Raw genomic sequence first — 21,423 nt, forward strand, 5'->3', positions numbered from 1 at the left:
GTTTTACCTAGAAGAACTGACCTGGCAAATGTTCTCAATAAATACTCCTTGAAAAAGTTAAGCAGCTGTAAGGGCTTTCCAGCCACCAAACCCCAGACTCTATCCCTGACTCTAGGGCTTAGTCTAGACCCAAATTGTGTATTCAGGCTATTTCTCTGTTGAAAAAGATGTGCTCCCCTCTAGGCCTAGGGATTACACTTTCCCCTTGGAGCATGTAAGCATAGGTGAAGTAGAGGTTAGGGGTCCTTGTGTGCTTTACGAAAGGCTTTGAGTGTCCATGGATGGTACCAGCAAAGCAATATAGGTGTTTAGTTGGATTTTCTGTCCTTGTCCATTTTGGCCTCTGGTACCTGCATACCCACAAGGGGCCTCTGGGGCTCTGTAGCCATTGTTTCTGTGGCTCCCTGTAAGGCAGTTCATGAGGTGTCAAGCAAGAGCAGAGTGTGCTGAAATAATCCACACAAGTGGAACACAGTACCTGCCACACAGCTGGTGATTCCATTAATAAATTAATACATTTATTTTGGACAGGTAAACTTGCTTGTGCTGGCCACATCTCTCTGCCCCAGCAATCAGTCTTTTGGGGATAGTCCTGATCTGAAGTTCTGGAATAGGATAGGACTTGAGATCTTGCCCCAAGACCTTAATTAATATATACTTAAGTGCCAAGGCATCTCTCAGCCTTTTTCTCAGGACTAACTGACAAATTCGGTCGCATCTGCAGAAAGGAATACAGATTCTGAGTTTGAGGGGCATTCTCAGTAGCCAATGAACCTCAGAGCCCAAAGGAGCTTATCCAGGAAGTATGTTTCGGTGCTAAAATAAGCAGCAGAAGCAACTTATAGGGGACGAGGCTTGTTTTGATTTTCGATTCTAGATATAACATAACAATCCACCCTCATGAGAAGGCGTGTTGTCCTCAGGGGCGTGGTCTGTGTTGGAGAAAGTTTGCGGTGGCTGCGTCCCCACCTCACGGTGGGCAGGACTCTGCATGAGGTAGAAGCAGAAGGCTCAGCCCAGAGCCGGAAGTGATTGTTGCCCACCATCTCCAGGCAGGACCTCTCTTCTGCAGCACTCCTAAATAACACTATCAACTGTCCAAACTGAACACGAAGCGTTCAAAGACAGGACCCTGTCTGTAAAGCATGTTTTAGACTCAATCTATAACATTCCTGCCTGGGCTCACATAGGCGCATGGTCATCGAACACTGCGAAATGCATTCCATCTAACTTCAAGAGTCCTCAGTCATAACAGTCCAATGTTCTATGTCTTTTATGAGATGGAGGGCAAACCCTTAGCTGTGAGCTCCTATGAGATAAAAGAAAAACTTACATACTTTCATGTACAATGGCAGAGGAAACACTCGCATTCTAAAAGGGAGGAATGAGAGACATTCCAGAACCTTTATATCTGGCATCCTGGATACATGGTGTCATCATGTGTGCCCCAAGGGATCTGAGGAGGCCTGTTTCCATGACCTTGCTACCTAAAGCACCCATAGCCTCTTTTGTGGGTGTATTCAGTGCCTTTAGTTTCTCTCAGTAGATGCCTCATGTTCCTGGCAGCTCCAGTATCCTGGAGTCTGTACTGTGACTTACGAACGTTGCCTTCACAGCTTCATACAGGCTCACACAGCAGTTCCACTCAGAAAGGCCAACCTTGATATACCTCGCCTGGCTTTCGTCCTCTGGGGCTTGGTGGGGGCCTCAGTGGCTCCCCAGCTTCTGCATTCTGCCATGTCTGCAAAGCCATCAGCCTGCGGATGTTGCCATGTTCTGCTCCCACCTCAGGAGAGAGCCACGCCCCCTCAGGTCAGGAGTTCAGCAGCCTCTGAGAACCTGTGCAGCTGCCTCTGGAGAAACGCTGTTCCAGGTGGGACACTCTGTGTTCAGCCACTCTTCCTTTTAAATGCGGGCTGCTCAGGCGGGGTGTTCAGTTCATACCTTGAAGTTTTTGGTAGGCAGGGGCTCGCTTTCAGAGCCCCATTTCCATTGTCCTAGCGCAAAGTCAGGGGTTACTCTTTAAAGGAGCTCATCTCTTTAACCATTACAGTACAAATGGAAAAAAAAAAAACCCACTTGCCAAGCGTTCGTGTTACTTATCAAATTGTACGCTTTTTACACCTTCCAGTTCCTTTTCTTTGTTTTGAGTTCTTACTCTAAACATGGATAAATGTAGCAGGTGTGGCTGTGCTGCATCTTAGGTGCTGTGTGGTCTTGAAATTTTCTCCATCACACAAATTAGTCTGTCACCCACGAATTCAACCTCATTCACCATTCCTGGATGAACATAGCTAGATTCTCTGTCAGAATGTAATGCAAATGGGATGTGTCCCAATACCCAAGAGTCATTGTTCCCTGAAGCCCTTGAATCTGGTCTCCAACATCTGTATGCAAACACATAGGTCTGGTGGGGAAATATTTACGTTCAGTCTATGGCTCAAATTTGCATTTTCGCTCAGAATGCTGAATTCTTTCTTTTCTTTTCTTTTTTTTTTTTTTTTCTGGAGGGAGAGGATGTAGTGGCGCTCTCTAGATAACATTTTCAAACCTTAATGTCTTTGGCATGTGTGGCGTTGCAGGCAGGGAGCCTGGACTCTTCACCTGCAGGTGGACATGAGGAAGAACATTGAACATGAGTAGGGCTCTGGATCTCTCGTAGAAGACCGTTCATTGCAGACACTCTTCTAAAGGGACCCGACCCATAGCTCCTCCACGCACAGTCTTCCTGTTCACTCTTAGCTTAGAGAGATTATTCTATAAGGGAAATAGATTTATCTTTCTTCATCCTTAGTAGATCTCTCAGTCTTAGAATAAATTTGTAAGTGTTTAATGTCACTAAGAAAAAAAAAACATCATCTTCAGCACCCATATCTTTTTGATTGTTTTGGAGGGAAAGGAAAAATAGATAAGAAGGCACCATTGTTCCTGCAAACCACAAACTGTGAGGGGATAAGCCATGCATCTTTCCAGGTCTGCATTTTGATAGGAAGGGTGCAAAACAGATGTAATGTAGCCAGAGCAAGTCAGTCTCTCTCCTCCAGTTACCCGCTGCTCAGGGGCAACAGGAGTCTCTACCCATGACCCTTCTTTCTCCCGCACATAGCAAAAGCCATAGCTCTTCACCTCATCCATGACTTTAGACAGAACCCTTCTGGTTTTCTTTATCATTCCAATCTAGAATCCCTTTTCTACCCTATTTTCATCCATTGCCTATGTTTTGGGGATAAACTATCTAGAATGCACACTCAAAGCTAGATGGCCCCAACATGTCTGGCATCACAGGCAGGGAGGGAGGACTCTCCCCTGAAGACAGACATGAGGAGCTGGCAGGGGTCTGTTTTAATCCCCTGAGAATCCGTAAGTCTAAGAAATGTGAATCTAAACATGAGCCAGGGAAAGGGATGAACAATTAAGATGAGACTTAGCCCCTGGTCCCTTTCCCCTAGCTGGACTGCCTTGTCAGGCCCCAGTGGGGGAGGATGCCCTTAATTCTCCTATGGCTCAAGGTACCAGAGTGGGTTGATACCCTTTGGGGGCCTCCTCTTCTCTGAGAAGGAGAGGGGGAATTGGGAGAAGGGAGGCATGAAGGTGGGACTAGGAAGAGAGGAGGGAGGGGGCTGGCTGGGCTGTAAAGTGATTAAACAAACAAAAAAAATGGGAAAAATATGAGAATCAACTGTAAAGCTTCTTACCGCTTTGGGGATCTGCACAGTGGAATAAAATGTGTTTGATGCATCTTCTTCTGGATTTGTTTTCTATTAATGAACAAACGACAAACAAACAGGCATCACTTAACTCCTGAGTCACACTGACAAGACCGGGCAGACACACAACCAGGAGTAAGCAAAGTACAGGAGAGTATGAAACCGTGTAAGGGAAAGCATAAGGAAGTATGGAGAGAATGGAAATGAGGTTCTGGAACAGGCATAGCTAGTTGACGTTCTCTCGTTAATAACTGCCATAATACTGCATGGTCATCACATTTAAAGAAAGTCATTGCTTTTGTTCATATTTTTATTCACTTGCTTAATGTATTATTGTCCATATTATGTTTCAATGAATTTCAAGATGTGTCAAGAAATGTCTTATAAACTCCTAAGGTGCCTAAACACTACATGAAATTGTGGTGTTACAAACTGATTTATCCAATAGTTTCTCATGGAGAAACAGTAAGGGTGCCCAATGGTCCAAAAGAAAGCAACAGTAATTAAAAAAAAACAAAAAAACAAAACAACAAAACAAACTGTTGACCTGAGAAAAACATCCTGAGTTTGCTTAAGTTTATTCCTGACCCTGCAGGGTAGCCTTGAAGTCTCAAGGATGTAACCTGAGTGAGAGAAGAGGGAGACGGTGACAAAGTGATAAATTTTGACTTAAGAAGTTAATAGTTTACAAAAGCCCATTTCCCACCTCCTGTGAGGAAGTAAAGATTGACACCGTAAACTGTGAAAAAAAAAGAAAGGAAGGGATGATTCATGTAACTGCTCCCGTGCTACAGATTTGGGTCAGAATCATGTGTTCTGGAAGTCACCAAGTTCTGCACAGACATGAATTAAGGTACGGGGGAGGCGGATCGACTGCAGGTTAAGGACTCTACACCTTATTCCTCTTTCTCTTTCCATGATACCCAATCTTGTAGAGAGAAGTCTCAAGTGAAGCAAGGAAAGACTTAGAGAGATGGAGCTGGTCACAAATATATATATATGTATTTATATATTAATATATATATATTCCTTGGCATACATACACACACACACACACACACACACACACACACACACAAAGGAAAAGGAAAAGGACTTACACTTATATAAGGGATTGTGGCATAGTCTGTATTCTCTTCAGTGTGAGGGCAGAAGTTGGGGTTTTCCTGGTGGCTGTCCAGTCTCTTCGTGTCTTCCCCACAGCCTGAAACCATGTTGAGGGAATCAAAGCCTGCCTCTCTTACCACTCACATCTCCCCTGGCTCACCACCAACCCTGGCTGGTCTGCTCAGGGTAACCAACCACCCTAGTCATTCTGAAGTGGAAATTTTTCTAGGGCATGGAACTTTCACAGTGTTAAAATAGAGCAAATCCTAGACAAATCAGAACGAATTAGTCACTCTGTTACTTCACTTCCCCATCTCCAAATCAAGGTGACCAAAGTGGGAAGTGGAGGAGGTCAGGAATGTTTCAAGAATGTCTCTGACAGAGAAGGGTGAACCCAAAGTCTGCATTCATACTTGACTGTTGCTGCAATTTTTCGTTTACAGCCCACCCTCACTGCCACCATGGATAGTATCAGTGGGGAGTGGGGAGACAGATGAGGGCTTTGGGACACAAAGGGGGACACACCGTAGGGAGACAGAAAAAGGCTCATCTAAGAGGAAAATGTGGTGAAGAGGAAAGAGGGCTGTGATGCTGACTGAGAAGAGAAGACGGGCTGGTTGGAGGCTCTGACAGGGATGAGCTGTCAGACAGGGCGGAGAGAGCATTGTCTGCCAAGCAGGAGCAGAATCAGCAATGTTGGGTCTGTGTCATCACAAAGGTCACATCTGTACGTCCTTCTGAGGAAAGGGCAGGAGTGGGCACTAGAGTGGGGCCCTGTCCTCAGGAGAGAAGGCAAGGAGTACTCTCTCTAGTTTGGATCTAAGGCACACAGCCTTTGTGTGCCTTTGTGTACTTCTCTTGTGTGTGTGTGTGTGTGTGTGTATGTGTGTTCATATTCATGTGTGAATATGTGCAGGTGTGTGTGCACATGTGTGCATTGTGTGGAGTGCATGTGTACAGGAGGGATGGCCAGAGGTCAGCCTTGATTGTTGCTCCTCAGGAATTGTCTACCTTGTTTTATGAGACAGGATCTCTCGCTGGCTTGGAACTAACCAAGTAGGCTAGGATAGCTGGCCAGCAAGCACAGGGGTTCATTTCTCTCCCCTTCTAAAGTGCTAGGATTACAAATGTATGCTACCACATCTGATTTTCTTTTTCTAATGTGAGTGCTGGGGGTTTGAACTCAGGACCTCACACTTGTATGGCAAGCACTTTAACGAATGAGCTGTCTCTCCAGCCACTGACTGTGTACCTCTTAAGAAACCATGCCCTCTGATCTTTATATCTTTAACACTAAATCTTGCACACAGATTGATATATTGCTTGAGGAATAAAAGGGAGAAAATATATGAAGAAAAAGCCCATACATGCTTTACCATTTTCTTTCATTCTTCGCATAGTAATGAAAATAATCCCTGGAAAGACAATGAGCAGGATGGACACCGGCATGACGCATATGAAGACCTTGGGTAAATTTTGATCCTTGGTAGCATCTTTAAAGAGAAAATGAGCAAAGGCATGATGAGGGTGGACGAGTGTGTGGTGGAATCAACTAGGAAAAATGGTCTAATTTTCACTTTCCTCCCACCTGGTGGTTTCCCAGAGGCCTTTAGTTGACACAGACCCTGTTTCCATAGGGACTGGGAACTAAAGAAGATAAAGTTTCTTCAATCAGAGGCTCCTGTAAAAGGGAGACTGTCACCTTTGCAGTGATTCCGGGCAAGGGTGGGGGCCGAGGAACTGTTGCTGATGGGATTCCTGGCCACGCAGATTAAGGTCTTGTCTTTCTCTCCCAAGCTCCAGGAGATGGGGAGGTTGGCACCATCATGAAACTCATCGACTGCCTGCCCCACGGTTCTCCAGCTGTAAGTCACATTCTCTCCTCCCTGTTTCATAGAACAAGTCAGGTTGATTCTGCAGGTTCCATTCTTGTTGTCTTGCCCATCCATGGTGATGCTGGGCTTTGACAGATACTCTGTAAAAAGAGTAGAAGGACAAAGGATGGAAGGTTGCCAGGGACTGTGCACGAGGCACAGCAAAACAGCTCCAGAACTCACGGCATGCGGCCCACCGGATTGCACAACCACAGGGGATGTCTTGGAGAGGTAGAACCCCAAGGACTACGTACCCTGAGGACTTCATGCTCTGCTTGTTGCCCCTGTGGTCACCACATCCCTCATAATATGTGAACTGTATGAAAACTCTAAGGGGGCTGCCAGCCCCTCACGGGCAGTATCATTGCCACCAGTCTCTTTCAGGCATGGCTGCTGGAGCAGATTAATTCAACCACCACTCTCGAAAAGAACCTGCAGATGTATATTGCTAGCAATGACCACTCCCCTTCTTTAGCAAAGCTAGGTACGGATGTTTCTGCTAGTGGCTCTGACAGAAATTTTTAGGGAACAACCTGAAGTTCAGAAAAGTATACCCCTAGCAGTAAAGCCAGGGACTTTTTGAGGTTGGTGAGCAAGAACAATAGCCCAGAATAACACTGGCTGACAACACCCTCTCACTGAAGCTGGGCTTCAAGGTGGTTAATTCCTTGTACCTGTTTTTGCCCTCAGCTTCCTGTTAAGATTTAATAAGAATTATTAACGAGTACATGCTTACCTTAAAGATTTAAAGTAGAAATGGCTGATTATTTTTATATAAAAGTTTAGATTTGTGATCCTCTTAGGATTTTTATTAGATTACCTTTTAAGATAATTGATTCTTTCTCTGTAACCACCAACTGCAGCCTTCCAGTAAAGAAAAGCTGGCTGAGAAATCACCTTGTTTGCTCACACTCTGTTAATATATAACAAATTGCTTAGTTATAAGTGTATATGGGTTCTTGGGAATAACTTGTTTTTTATGTTTATTTCTCACCCATAATACATACAACACTTGATCATGTGAGGGTATTGGGAGCATGTTTTTCTTATGTACACTCATTCTAGTCATTCACTGGGAAAATAGACTGTAACCACATTGTGATTTTTATACTGCTTGAAAGATCTTGCTGGGCTGTGTAAACGGTGGGAGAAATAATAAAGTTTCTGGAACTCACTCTTTGGTATTTGTTCTATCCACCAAATGTATATGTGTGTGTGTATGGACAGTAGCTGGAGAGGTTGGAATATTTTTCTATCCACAAAGATGTGTATATGTGTACGTGTGTAAGGTTGGGTTGGAACTTGCTCTCTGGAGTTTGCTCCCAATGTGTGAATGTGTGTGTGTAAAGTAAGAAAAGTTTGAAAAAAGAAGCTTGTTGGAACCTACCTGCTGGAGTCTGCCTTACTTCATCATCAAGTGTGTGTGTGTGTGTGTATGTGTGTGTGCGCGCGCACACACACACATTATGGTCTTTTCTCTCCTTTCCTTTTTTTTTAGATGCTTTGCCATTACCAGTGGAAAGGCCCCGCAAGGAGCCATCAGCCTTAAGCCCCATTTGCCAAGTGGAAGCCCCCACCAGGAAAGGACCACCTCTGGCCCACCACCAAGAACAATTAAGTTCTGGCCCCTCGGTTGGCCACTATCAGTAGAAGGTGTGGTTGCTAACTATCAGTTACAGCCTGGAAAGTTGGCACAAGAAAAAGTCTGTTGGGTGACCAGCCAGCCACAGAATCTATGTCCCATCTCAGTTTCCCCAGTTGATGTCAAAGCTGGTCTTCAATGGAAGTTACTCTTAAACTCTGCTTTCTCTGAGTTATCCTTCCCTATCTAGGCCCCGAATCTCCCTGGGAAGTCCAAGTAGGATGAAAAACCCCCAACAATTCAGACCAGAATGTCTTATTCTTTTTTTGTTTGTTTTGTTTTCTCTATGTGTTCCTGGCTGTCCTAGAACTAGCTCTGTAGAGCAGGCTGGCCTTGAACTCTCAGAGATTTGCCTGTCTCTGCCTCCCAGAGTGCTAGGATCAAAGGCCTGTGCCACCACCACCCTTGCAGAATTATTTTATTCTTATGTGGGAAAGAGACCTCTTAAGTCTCCTCGGCCCTAGTTATGTAGCAAGAATAATAGCAGCCATTACAACAAAAATAATCATGCAACAAAAATGTAGTGACATTCACTAAGCCTAGCTTTAGGGCAAGCAGTGTGCTTACTTGCATTTTAGGTGTAATCTAATCTTTATCCAGGGTGTTGGTATAATGTTCTTGTGGAATGTATGCAATTTACCCTTGTTCATTCAAATGCTGATTTCTCTACCCCACTATCTGGTTTCAATACAGACATTGCATTTTGATGCTTATTCTAAGCATTACCTATCTCAAGTTTGTGTAAACAAACTTTTACACAAAAGAACAAACTTTTACACAGAGAACAAAATTTGTTCTCTGTATTGCCAATAAAAATAACCAGCCAATGCTGAGATAATGGAGAGAATAGGTGGGACATCCTGGTCTGAAGGGGTAGAGAAAGGAAGAGTGGGAGGAGAGATCTGAGAGGAGAGGACCTGGAAACATCAGGAGAAATGAACAGAATCTAAGATATGATTAAAAAGCAAGTACAGTGTGGGAAATCTGAATGGGAGTAAGCTATGTGGGATTAAAGGTTTAGGATGGAGTAATTATTGCCCAGTATTGTGCTCTAGGTTAATTAAATAAATCCTAGTCTCTATATGGTGATTTGGGTATACAGCTGGTTTAGGAATAACCTCTGTTTAACTAAAGATAAATCAATATTAAATATTAATAATCATCAGCACCAGAGGCTTCTTGTTGCATGTCCTTAGACTTCCTTAAACAAACTCCAGGAGAGAATAGTACTGGAGTAACACTTCTCACTACATTCTTGCACCCACTCCTTTACACTCAGAAGATCAGCAAACAGTTTATTGGAGAGATACTGAGAATGTGGCATTCATTATCTGTCCTGCAGCTTTGTCCATTAAAATATTTTCTTCCTCTTCATCCTTCCCCCAGCTAGATTTTCTGCAGATTATGCAATTCCTGTTCACTTCTACTGTCTCTATGAAACATAAGCCTGGATGGAGGTGCATTGCCAATCCTGCAAGCAAGTCTTGGGTCCCATCTCCTGGTTTCTCTGACACTGTAGGTCAGTGTACAAGACAACTAACTCTTCTGGTAGACAACTAAGCGATTGTTTTGTGAGTTAATTTTCTTGGGTGGTCTTTCTCTCCTCCCTCTCTCCCTCTTCACCTTTCTCTTTCTGTTGCCCAGGCTAGCTCTAAACCTTGGCCCAAGGAGTTCTCCTGCCCCAACCTCCAGAGTAGCTATAACTAGAGGCATGAATCACAGTAGCTGGATCTTATCTTCTTTCTGATTTTTGTGTCTATGTCTCAATTTCTTCGAGTCTGTAGGGAAAGGAATGTAATTAATTTATATCTAATACTCTTCTTAAGGTAGGTGTCATTATCCTTACATATGCACAAACTAAGACTCTAAAGAGAGCAACTTGGCTAAGGCCATACACATAATAAGTAGCTAATCTTTGTTTGTTTTGTGTTATTGTTTATGAGACAAGGTTTCTCTGTGTAGCTCTGGTTGTCCTGGAACAGACCAGACCAGGCTATCCTAGAAATTAGTGATCCGCTTGCTTCTGCCTCCAGAGTAGCTGCGATTAAAGGTGCCCGCCACCACTGCCTGGCTGATAGCCACTTTTTAGGCTGTCTGTCATCTACACTGCACAGCCTCTTATAGAATCTCAAAGTAAGCACAGACCTTATGCATCAGTTACATGCTCTCTGTGCAGGGTCCCCTGCTCCCTGATCTTTGCCAACCTTGACTTGAACCTCCTCTGTGCCAGGATGCTCACTACATCCATATGCTAGCCAGCCACCATTAGAACTGAGCCTGCTTACCATAGACACGCAGCTCATACTCCTGGGTGACGGGAGACTGAAGTGATGGAATGTGAATCTCCACACGGTAGACACCTGAGTCATTCTTCCTCAACTGGCTGAGAGTCATGGAGTAGCTTCCATCTGGAATGACTATCCTTTTTCTCTCATTTTCTGACATTATGACCTTGTCCTTAGTTTTGATGGCAAGAAATAACGTCTTGAAGGTCCATATGATTTGGTTGACCTCTTTTCCAGTGATATTCACAGTGAAGGTCACAGATCCACCAAGGGCACCAACCACCTCTTTCAGTGTTCCAGAATCTGCTGTTGCTGCAGACAAAGGAAACCATAATGTAAGCTCTCGCCACAAATTACCGTGTCCTTTGAGACCTTTGAAGATCCTGAGAAATGTCTCTAAGTTCAATAAAACCAGAACCTCACCCACACAAAAGCATTGAGATCAGAACCTTCTGCCTGCAAGGTCACATTCACAGAGACCCCCAGCTGAGTAGACCAAGCTCTTCGGGGAACTTGAAAGCCCAGCTTCATCCTCAACAGGTTCTTATGTGCACACAACTAAGGAAGTTTCTGTCTGGGTCTCTTAGGACTGTCAAATTGCTCCAGAGGAAACTCTGTATGAAGTCGATGAGCTAGGCTGCCCAAACTGGAGCCAGTGGTTCACAAGCATAAATCAGGTTAACAGGAGAACAGTATATTTGTAGTAACAGCAATAGCTGACATGTTTAAGGATGATGTATCTTCCTAGTTTATGAGATATTTGGATTTGAGGTCATCCCCACCAAAAGTTTTCATCCATTTGAGGTCTAACATATTTGTGTGGGAAGAAGGAAGGTGAGTCTGAATGTTGGCAAGCACTGCTTGTAATGATCACCCCTTGCGCTAGAGAATTCAGAGAAGTTCTCATTCCATAGGAGTTATTTTTTGTTTTGGTTTCTCTACAGTCTTAGCTCAATGTAGACCATGACTCTGAATCAAGTTCCACTGGTTACATAACCCCACGTGAAAGAATGACTCTTGGTGGAACTTCCAGAAGAGGACAACTAAGTATTTCCAGTGATGATCACTGGGTGATTGTCTGTGATAGTATAAGGGACAAAATCTGAGGTTCACAAAAGTCCCTTTGATTGGGACCAACAACTTAAAGGATGTACTATGATTTTCTTTAGTTGTTAAAGTTCCCAGAATAAGAATTTTTATAGCTGCATCTTATAGATCAGGACCTAATTACTCCCTTAATTACAGGTCAGGAGGGATCTACCAACTTCTGCTAAGATAATATTCAAAAGTACTGACTTCTCTTCCTAGAACAAATTTCCATTTTCAAACATTTCCCTTATAACTTATCAGTCAGTGCACATATACTTTGAATTCCTCTAATATTTTCAAATTATCTAGTTAAATAATCTGAGTTTTAAAAAAGCTCCCTACTTCCGTAAAAGGAAGGCCAGTGTGGTTTTAGACTGACTTACTTTAATTGTCTCCAAATATGTAAAAATAGTACCAGTAAAAGTTACAGACAAAAATCAAATTTATTGTGATTTTTTTGACTAATTGATGAGTTCATTCTTTGTTTCAACAACAGAGATAGAAAGGGTAAATATCTTGAAGCCAGGTAAAGACTGGGTAACACTTGTCCCCCAAGTGGGTCCAACTCTTGGACCTTCAAATAATTTCCTTTTCACATTAGTTTTGGGGAGATATATTTTGGTATGTATTAGTCCTTTTCTGAAGTAGTAACAAAACATATGTGGCTGGATAGCTTCTAAAGAAGAGGATTATTTAATTTACAGTTTGGGTGGTTGAAACTCTGAGCATGTGCAACACCATTTGTGAAGCCTTTGATGAAACTTCTCTTGGTTGGGTCACAAGATGGCAGAGAAACAGAAAGGAAACCATCCTTGAGCAGAAGCCAAGAACAGATAGGATTCATTATAACAAATCTGCTCTCAGGACAGTTAACTCACTCCAAGGTCATTCTTTCTCAGCATGGTACCTTTGTCACCCAACACCCTATGCTAGGCCTTGTCTCCTAAAGGTTTTAGCACCTCTACCTCACTACAGTGGGGACTTAGATTCTGGTATCAAACTCATGGGCGGGAAAAACCACATCCAAGCCATAGCACAAACGATTAAGTGACAAAGCTCTCGGAGTATGGCTTCAGTGTGTTAGCACGTACATAGGCCAGGAGGAAGCTGTCTTTTTACTCTCTCACAGGTGGTTTCTATTTTCTCAGGGTAAATGTCACCAGATATGAGTTAGTGTGGAGTAAGTGTGAAGAAACACCTGAGATTCACCGCCCCTTGTTACAATAAAAGTGGAGGATGACATGGAGCAAAGAGCACCAAGTAACAACCACCATCACTTTTCCTCTTCCTCTTCTTCCTCCTCCTCTCCTTTCACCTCCTCTTCTTTTTTCCTTTTTTCCTTTCTTTCCTCCTTTCTTTCTTTCTTTCTTTCTTTCTTTCTTTCTTTCTTTCCTTCCTTCCTTCTTTCAAAACAAGGTCTTACATGGTCCAAATTGGCTTCAAACTTGTAAAAATAATGGCCTTGAATTATTTTTTTAATTAATTTTTTTTTTAGATTTTTAAATTTGATTTTGTGTATGAGTGTCTTGTCTCTGTGTATATATAAATATCATGTGTGTGCCTGGTGGCTGCCAAGGTCAGAAGAAGGTGTTAGATCCCCTAGAACTGGAGTCACAGATGGCCGTGAGCCACTGTGTGGATGCTGGGAACCAAACCCAGGTCCTCTGCAAGAGCAGCAAGTGCTCTCAACCACTGAGCCATCTCTCCAGTGTCAAGGCCTTATACTCTTGATTTTCCTGCCTCCACTTCCCAAGTGTAACCATACTCATATCAAGCAGCTCCGTGACATTTCCTAAATAGTGGACTAATGAACAAAAACACGGTTGGTAAATTCTAACCAGTCTGATTTTATTATCCCAGTTGACTGGGAAAAGGGATCTAGAAAGCAGAGACATTAAAAAAAAATGTCTAAAAATGAACTGAAACTGGGGTTTTTGTGTTGGCTTGACCACTCTAGGTATGACTGCAGTTTTTATATATCTAATTAGATAATTTTTTGCTTTGGCAAGAATTATTTTAGGAGCTAAAAACAGAACTGAGGGCTTGGGCAAGATGGTCATGATCCTTGCATTCACAAAGTTGTGAAAAACAATTGAGCAACTCCCTGTGCTACAAGGAGAGATGTAATGAAAGCTGTGAGGCTACCAGGAGAGGGCTAAGCCTGACCTGTGGAACCAGAAGGTCCTAGAGTCTGTACTCACAAGCATGCCCCACCGTTTGACATAGCACCATGACAGTCCTCTGAGAGAAGCCTGGGCCTTTAGCTCTAAGGCCAAGATAATGATATAAGGCTGTGGAAAAATACAAAACCCGTTTGTTGCTGGACAAGCATCTGGGCCTCTTCCCTCTATTGATCCTCAGTTTGTGGATCACACAAACTGAGCACACACACACACACACACACACACACACACACACACACACGACATGTTAAGGGGATGCACATGCCATGTGTGCCACCTGGAGGCCCGAGAACACAACCATGGAGTCGGACCTCTCTTTTCACCTTTGTGGGTTCTGGGGCTCCAATTCAGGTTGCTAGGCTTGGGTGGCAAGTACTTTTACCTGCCAAGCCATCCTTTCAGCCCCTTGGTTCACTTCTTTACAAATTATTTTCATGTTATGTTCATTGGTGTTTTGCCTGCATGTATGTCCATGTGAAGGCATCAGATCCCCCTGGAACTGGAGTTACAGATAGATGTGAGCTGCCATGTGGGTACTGGGAACTGAACCCAGGTCCTTTGGAAGAGCAGCCTGTGCTCTTAACCCCTGGGCCATCTCTCCAGCCCTTGGTTCACTTTGTATTTCATGCTTTTTTGTGCTTCAGCTTCTCTGTCTGTCTGAAATAAATCTTATTCAAAACATTGTTTAAAGTCATGCCTCTGGAATACCTTGACATATATGCCCCTTTATTTTCACCTTAACTTTTTAAGAAAGACATATCCTTGTTCTGTGGTGACTGTCCTTTTATGTGCATGTGTGAATTAGCCAATGACCAGTCTACAAGCATTAGGTCTCAGATTACTCTCTGATGGCATTGCTCTGTCTACAGAAGGAGGGGATAGCCTCTCTTCCTACCAGGATACTGCAGTATGAAAAAGAGCTCTCTGTCTTCAGTGTGAGTCAAGGGACCTAGGATCCACTCTGGTTCCTCCAAAGTCATAATTCCAGAAAGAACTACCTTTGTTGATCTCCAGAACAAGCTCAGGAGATAAGAGTTAACACATTCCATCTTATAAACGAGGATACTAGGGCTGAGTGACTTTTCCAAGGCCATAAAAATGGCAGGAGTATAGCTCAATGGTAGACTACTTGGTGGATGCCCATGAGAAGCTCTGGGTTTGAGAGACAGGTTAGGGGGAAGGGACTGAGATCCTTCATCTCAGAGGCCTGTGTTTTGATTTTTTTCACTTACCTCTTTGAGTTTCAGTTCTCTGATACTGTATAGAAAAAACAAACAAACAACTTCATATCCTAGTAATTAGGGGAAGTTTGAGAGTGAATGTGGATCTGAAAGTGGTTTTGGCTGATCCTAGTGGGAGGCGGGAGCCAAGGGCAGTGGGTGCTTTGAGAAGGCTTTGTATTTTCCCTGTTTCATATCTGCAACATGTAAGAAAATAGCACTCCAAATAGCAGCGGATGACTTCTTAGAAAGCCAGAGGCTCAGACACCCCTGCACATCCCCCAGGCAGCCCGCCTATAGAGGCGGTGGAAGGCGGTGGACCAGGAGACCATCTGTGTCTGCCTTTCTGTCTTTAGTGTCAGGAGCATTGGCACCTCTGAGCTATACTCCAGAGTGGAATGAGACTCCATATCTTCCCTCTTGTCAGCTCTGTTTCATCTTGTCACTTCTCTCTGTTGTTACATTCCGCCCCCCCCAAAGGTCAAAAGAAGCAACCCCAGGATGGAACCCTAGGAGGAAGACACAGGGGAGGGCATTCCAGGTGCAAAGCTCAACCAAAGGCTTGCCAGCCCAGTCCAAGAGAATGTTACAAATGGACCAGCACGGTGAAGCTTCCTCCTCATGGAAATTAAGAATAAAACATCTCAGAACTGGGAGGAGTCTTCAGCAGGTAACACTGAGTCCAATTCCTTTCCATCGCCTTGTCGGGAAGATTGGCATCCAGAGACTTATGGTCAGGAGGTCAGGACCCAAGACACCAAAGACAAGATTTCCCCTGTGCCTTTGGCTACAGTTGGAGTCTCAACGTTTTTTTCTTTCTGAGGAGCCCAGCAAGAGGTGTAAAGGATGCTTTGGGGCCTTTTCACTTACAGAGAGGTTTCAACTACATATACAATCACTCATGCGTTTCTGTACGTGAGTGAAAAGTACTGCTCTCATAGGAACAAACGGTTTGGGATGTGTGGTGCTTTAGCTAACTTCTCCTTGTCTAATGTCCCCTGAAAATCGCACTGTAGGCCAATACCATGGGGTATGCACACACACACACACACCAGAACTCACACACTTCCCAGCTCATCACACCCCCTGCCTCACACACCAAGCAATCACCACTCTGCCTCTTGATCCCCCCACTCCTCTGCGTTGCTTCTGGCTCTTTGCAGCAGTCTCCCATGCCCCGCCCTCATCTTTGTTTCCCTTAAAACCGTTGCATTTCTCAATCACCAGAAAACATGCAGAGAAACAGACTTCTGTGCTCCTTATCCTGGTGAGAACATCCAGGCTGCAAGAGCGACCTCCCTGGCTCCTGTCAAATTGCCCAAAATGTCAAAATGCTTGGTGCTGCCTCCAGCTTTGGAACTCACTTTCTGCTTTACCTTGTAATGTCTCTGTGATCTAGCCTGTGAAAACACAACCTCTCCCAGCCTAAATTTCCTTATCTTCAAATCCCTGTCTTACAGATTTGTAAGGAGATGGCACAAAGAGTCCCTTGGAGGTGGGAGGGGGTATTAGGAGCTCAAATGGCAATTGTCATAGAATTAATTTCCCTTTGACATCTCACCTCAAAACATCACAGTAATTCTGCAAGTTACTTTTGATTATCCGTTGTGCACAGGAAAGCAAAGTGTGAAGTACGAGGTCGTTTGACCACAGCAATCCAGCCCGGAGCTAAACCAGGAAGCTTTCATCCGGGGTCTGAACTGCTTCTACTACTCCTGTTGGGCATTCAAGAACAACCCAAACTCTTTTCAGCCGTGGAAGATGTAACACCAGACTGCCCACAGCTTGCCGGAGCACAGCAGCAAGGGGCATACCCTGGCGCTACATACGATTCAGGTGAGCACCTGCGCTTTTCGAAGCCCTGGCGTGCCCTCCCCCACCTGCTCTTTAAGTTCTAATTCTGATTACCATTTCCGTTCAGGGAGAAATTTTAGAAGCAAGACTGAGTTAGGACAACATACTTAGGGCCAGGTGCTTCCTAACGGTGCGAGCTTTGATGAGTTCAAGGAGGAGTGACAGCCCGTAGGTCTGAATCAACTCAGTACGGGGAGGAAAGGATTGCAAATGGTTTGGGATCAAGCTATTTTAGTTTAATGTGTACAGATATGATGCCCATGACAGTGCCTCAGAGAGAAAGAGAGAGAGAGAGAGAAAGAGAGAGAGATAGAGAGAGAGGGGGGAGAGAAAGATAGAGAAAGAGAGCGAGAGAGCGAGAGAGAGAGAGAACCTTCATGGTCTGACTCTGACTCATGTTAGAGAACACTGAGAATAGTTAAAATCTTTCATGACTATCATACCTATGAAAGGGCCATGAGGTCCCTCAGTCCTTCATATGACTAAACAGAAAGGAGCTGCAATAGACTAGTTTCTCAGTAGAGGCAGACTTGATTGCTCAGGTTAAGAGAGAAAAAAAATTCATGTAGTTCCCTCCATTCTTAGGCATAATCATTAAGTTCATGCAGAAACATATTCAGTTAAAATATATTTGTGAATACAAACATAATTGTAGACCTTCACTTCTAAAACTGTTTTCAAAAGGAGGAAAGGCTAAGAGATGGAGAGACTGCAGGTCCAGGGGAGCTTTTGACACTCTCCATTTGACAGAGCTGGATGAGAACTCAGGTCTCCTACAACCCAGCCCAAATTCTTGCAGTCTCTCCTTCCCTGAGGTAGTCAGATGAGACTTTGTTGCAAGAGCTGTTTTGTTTTTTCCCCCTCTTCTCCTTGCAGATACCAGTGTTTAGTTAAAAAGCAACACTCAGTGAGGACCCAGGAGCCTGGGATCATACTTGAGGCTGAGGAAGTCAGGAGAATGGGATAAGATATGGTTAGACTCACCTGTGAGCTGACAGAGGACAGAGGTAAAGATGACGCACACTGAGAAACCAGCCATATCCTTTTCAGGTTGTCAGTCAGTAAAGTGAACAAAACTCACTCTAAGGCATCTTCTCTAGTCTTCAGCTGGAAATTTAAATAAAGGAGGAGGAGTCAGGTTAGAATGACTCATCTTTTATGTCACCTTTTATAAGGCTCTCAGAAGGAAAAAGTGATTGATAAGACTCTTTTCTATTCAGATGAGGGATCAAACACTTTGTAGGAATTTTTAAGTAGAAATCGTTTGCCTTCTTCACTTTACCCATTACTTCTAAGAGACCCAGAAACAGGAAATAGGTTAGATGGGGGCAGGGAGAGCAGAAGGGAGAGAATAATATTTAATAAGCTTTTCTCAGTGCCAGACATTGGGCTAAGAGCACATGCATTGCTTTATTTACTCTTCACATTAACTCCATGAATGAAATTCGACTATACATCTTATTTTACAGTTGAGAATTTAGAGCTTAGGGCTTACGACAACAATATCAAAGGCTCCTTTTGGAGCTAGAGCGATGGCTTAGAGGTTAACAGCACTTGGTACTCTTCCAGAGGACCTGGGTTCTGATCCCAGCACTGACATAGGGGGACTCAGGGGGTCTGGCACTTTCCTCTGGTCTCAGAGGGCACTTGCACAAGTGGCATACTCATATTCAGAGACATACATATAAATGACAATAAAAATAAGTCTAAAGAAAGTTTAGGAATAAACTTTAGGAACAGAAGGACAACTCATAGAGTGGAAGAACTTTGTAATGTTTTCATCCCATGAGAGATACAAACACATATCTAAAAAGTCCGCTATTCCAATGAAAATTAGGACAACTAAACTAGGAGTCCATGAAATTAATCTCAGTACCTGGGAGGCAGAGGCAGGGGCAACTTTGTGAGTTTGAGGCTAGCCTGGTCTATGCAGTGAGCTTCAGACCAATTGGGAATACATAGTGAGACATTATCCCAAAAAAAAATATTAAAAGATACTCAAATACTTCATTAAAAGTGTGTCCAAATGGTTGATGAAGAGAAAACACAAAACACAATGAAAACAATGCAAATATGAATGCTTAAAAGTTCAACAGTGGTATTACTAAGGATAAATATAAAACAATTTAATAATATTTTTAAATAAAAGGAAAAATGGTAAAAAAAAAAAAGAATAACAATCAAGCTAAATAGCAGACGTAAGCCTCACTACACTAATATTAAGTATAAATAGAAAAACACATTTAATTAAAAATAAAGATTATTAAAATAGAATTAAAAAAAAAACCAAGAGTGAAGTATTTAATTTACAAGAGCTACACCTTTAAGATACAGATGGGGAGAAGACAAGAAAACGAGAGGACGGAGATTCCAGCTCACCAGATTGCAGGAGAAAAAAAATCCCTGAGAGTAGAGCTGTGAAGGGAAGAGCAAGAGGAAGTCTGAAGAGGCGTATTTAAGCCCAAATGCAGGTGTGTCCTAGGATATGAACTTTGGTCACTTTTATCCTTTTCCTCATGGCTTCTGAGGATACTAGCAGAGGCACTGTGACACACCAGGTTTAGATTCTTACTTTTATGGACATCCTGCCTCTCTCTCAGCATTCAGCAGCCTCTGTAAACTCCTGCCTTCTTCGCTGTCCTCAGAGCACTGGGTTCTATTGTTTTTGTTTTTCATACATTTGCGGTTTTGTATTGGGGCTGGATCATCTCAAGTACTGGTTGATTTTCTTTTTAATTGGATTTTTCTTTTAAGAGGTATATTTAGAGTGACTGGGTTGTAATAAAGTTGGGATTTTTTTTTTGTCTGCTTGATTAGTGCTTGAGGCATCAGGCTAGGCCCCAATACTCCCCTGAAAGAAAAAAAAAAAAAAAAAAAAAAAAAAAGAAGACTGCTATCAAAGTAAAGGCCCATCAAGAACATATAATAAGAGGCAAGTAATAAATGGTCACCCCTTAATCTACACACATTGTAATAAGTAAACAAGAAAACAAATATTAATAGAATTTCTGTGGCTATTAATAGAAAGGAAAAGAGCAGGGAGACTTGTGATTTGTATTTTTTTGAAAAAAAAAATAGAGGAGGAAATTTTTTTTTTTTCCCATTTTAATTTTTTTTTTCAATGCAGTTTATTCAGGAACTTTGAACAATCATCTGACCCTGGGGAAAGCCAGCCCACAGCTTAAATAGCCTCTGGGTAGCCAACCCCAGCGTGCCACGTGGGCAGTGACAGAGAGCACTCACCATCGGGAAGGTGGAAGGTGGAAACCAGCTCCATCTTTAAGGCGCGGCATTACGTAGCTCTCTACAGTTGAAAAATTTAAAAAAAAAAGGGAAAAAATAATTTAAGAACCTTAAATGACTTTCAAAAGTGGAGGAAAACATGGAGTTAGTCAATTTACATGGAGCACGTCTCGCCCCTGGGGGCAATGGTCTCCTGAACCTACTCAGACCTCGGACACCACTACTGCTAGTTCTAGAACTGATGCAGGATGTTCCAACGAGGGGGTTAAGGCTTCTCATAATATTTCCTATAAGCCCACACCTGTTTGTTTATATCCCCCATTTTTATTCATTATTAGCCAGATAGAGCCAAGTAATTGTGGTGATGATACTTACTTTTTTGCCCAATGCTGGAATGCTAGTGAATTTAGGTATGCCCTGGTTACTCGCATGCCTCGAGGAGGAATTTAAAAATGAGGGAGCAATATGGACAGGAGCAAGAGTGGGGAATGAGGCTGTTTTGGTTAAAGACAGTATAAAAAAAACAAGGTAAAGAAATGCAACGTAATAACCAAAAAGAGTCCAAGGTCTCAGAAGTCTGCGCCACAGAGACTCTGCAAACTGGCTAACCTATGGTTTTTGGGAAAGCCCATTTAAATGAAAATGAAAAATTAAAGAGAAAAGGCAAAGGGAGGAGAGTAAAACTGACCATGAGAGCAAAAGAGAGAACACGGAAGGACAGAGCTGGTTTCCTGTACAGATACTGGGAATTCGGTGAAGGAGAAACACTTGTGAAGAGGAGTGTGGCTTGGGTTTATGTGTGAGTGTGAATGAGGTCCTGCGTTCCCAGTCTCAACTCTCTTGGTACCTTCCTGGGGTTCACAAATGCCCGTTACACCTGTGAGGCCGGGTCACAGGTGCTGGCCTCATCTGTGGGAAGTACACTGGATGATCCTTTCCAACGTTTGCTGGATCACTTGGAACCTGAATCTTTATTCCTCATTTCTACCTCACGAATACAGCCCAGGGTTCTGTTTTAAGGTCTTGCCTCCACAGTCTAAGGTATTTGTTGACTAGGTTTCTGCATACAGTCAGGTGATGCTTGCTTCTGTTTCCTGAAGAGGAACTCATGGCCAGTCATGGGCTCTAAGGCTGCTGACTCAGTTGTAGTCTTTTTAAAGTAGAGGGGAAACCCTTCTGTTTTCCCTTTTAATATCTCTATAACAATTGTGATTTGAAA

At 43.2% G+C, this 21,423-nt stretch overlaps 1 protein-coding gene across 4 annotated transcripts; it reads right to left on the reverse strand.

Annotated features, from left to right (window-relative positions):
* Positions 1-496: 496 nt before the first annotated feature.
* On the reverse strand, positions 497-20,223 carry Slamf7 (SLAM family member 7). 4 transcript variants are annotated; one of them, XM_060364685.1, is made up of 8 exons: positions 20,205-20,223; positions 17,946-18,068; positions 10,616-10,927; positions 6,517-6,789; positions 6,182-6,307; positions 4,808-4,911; positions 3,696-3,707; positions 497-2,604 (listed from the first exon to the last, which is right to left on the reverse strand). In XM_060364685.1, the coding sequence occupies exons 2-8, from the start codon at positions 17,998-18,000 to the stop codon at positions 2,533-2,535; spliced, it is 954 nt and encodes a 317-aa protein (XP_060220668.1). In that variant the 5' UTR covers positions 18,001-18,068; positions 20,205-20,223; the 3' UTR covers positions 497-2,532. The 4 variants fall into 4 exon arrangements, with proteins under 4 accessions (XP_060220668.1, XP_060220669.1, XP_021519928.2 ...); XM_060364686.1 differs by lacking the exon at positions 20,205-20,223 and having other exon boundaries at positions 6,191-6,307; XM_021664253.2 differs by lacking the exon at positions 20,205-20,223 and having other exon boundaries at positions 3,696-3,758; positions 6,191-6,307.
* Between the last annotated feature and the right edge of the window lie 1,200 nt (positions 20,224-21,423).

The sequence above is a fragment of the Meriones unguiculatus genome, chromosome 11, assembly GCF_030254825.1.
Source record: "Meriones unguiculatus strain TT.TT164.6M chromosome 11, Bangor_MerUng_6.1, whole genome shotgun sequence".
NCBI lineage: Eukaryota > Metazoa > Chordata > Mammalia > Rodentia > Muridae > Meriones > Meriones unguiculatus.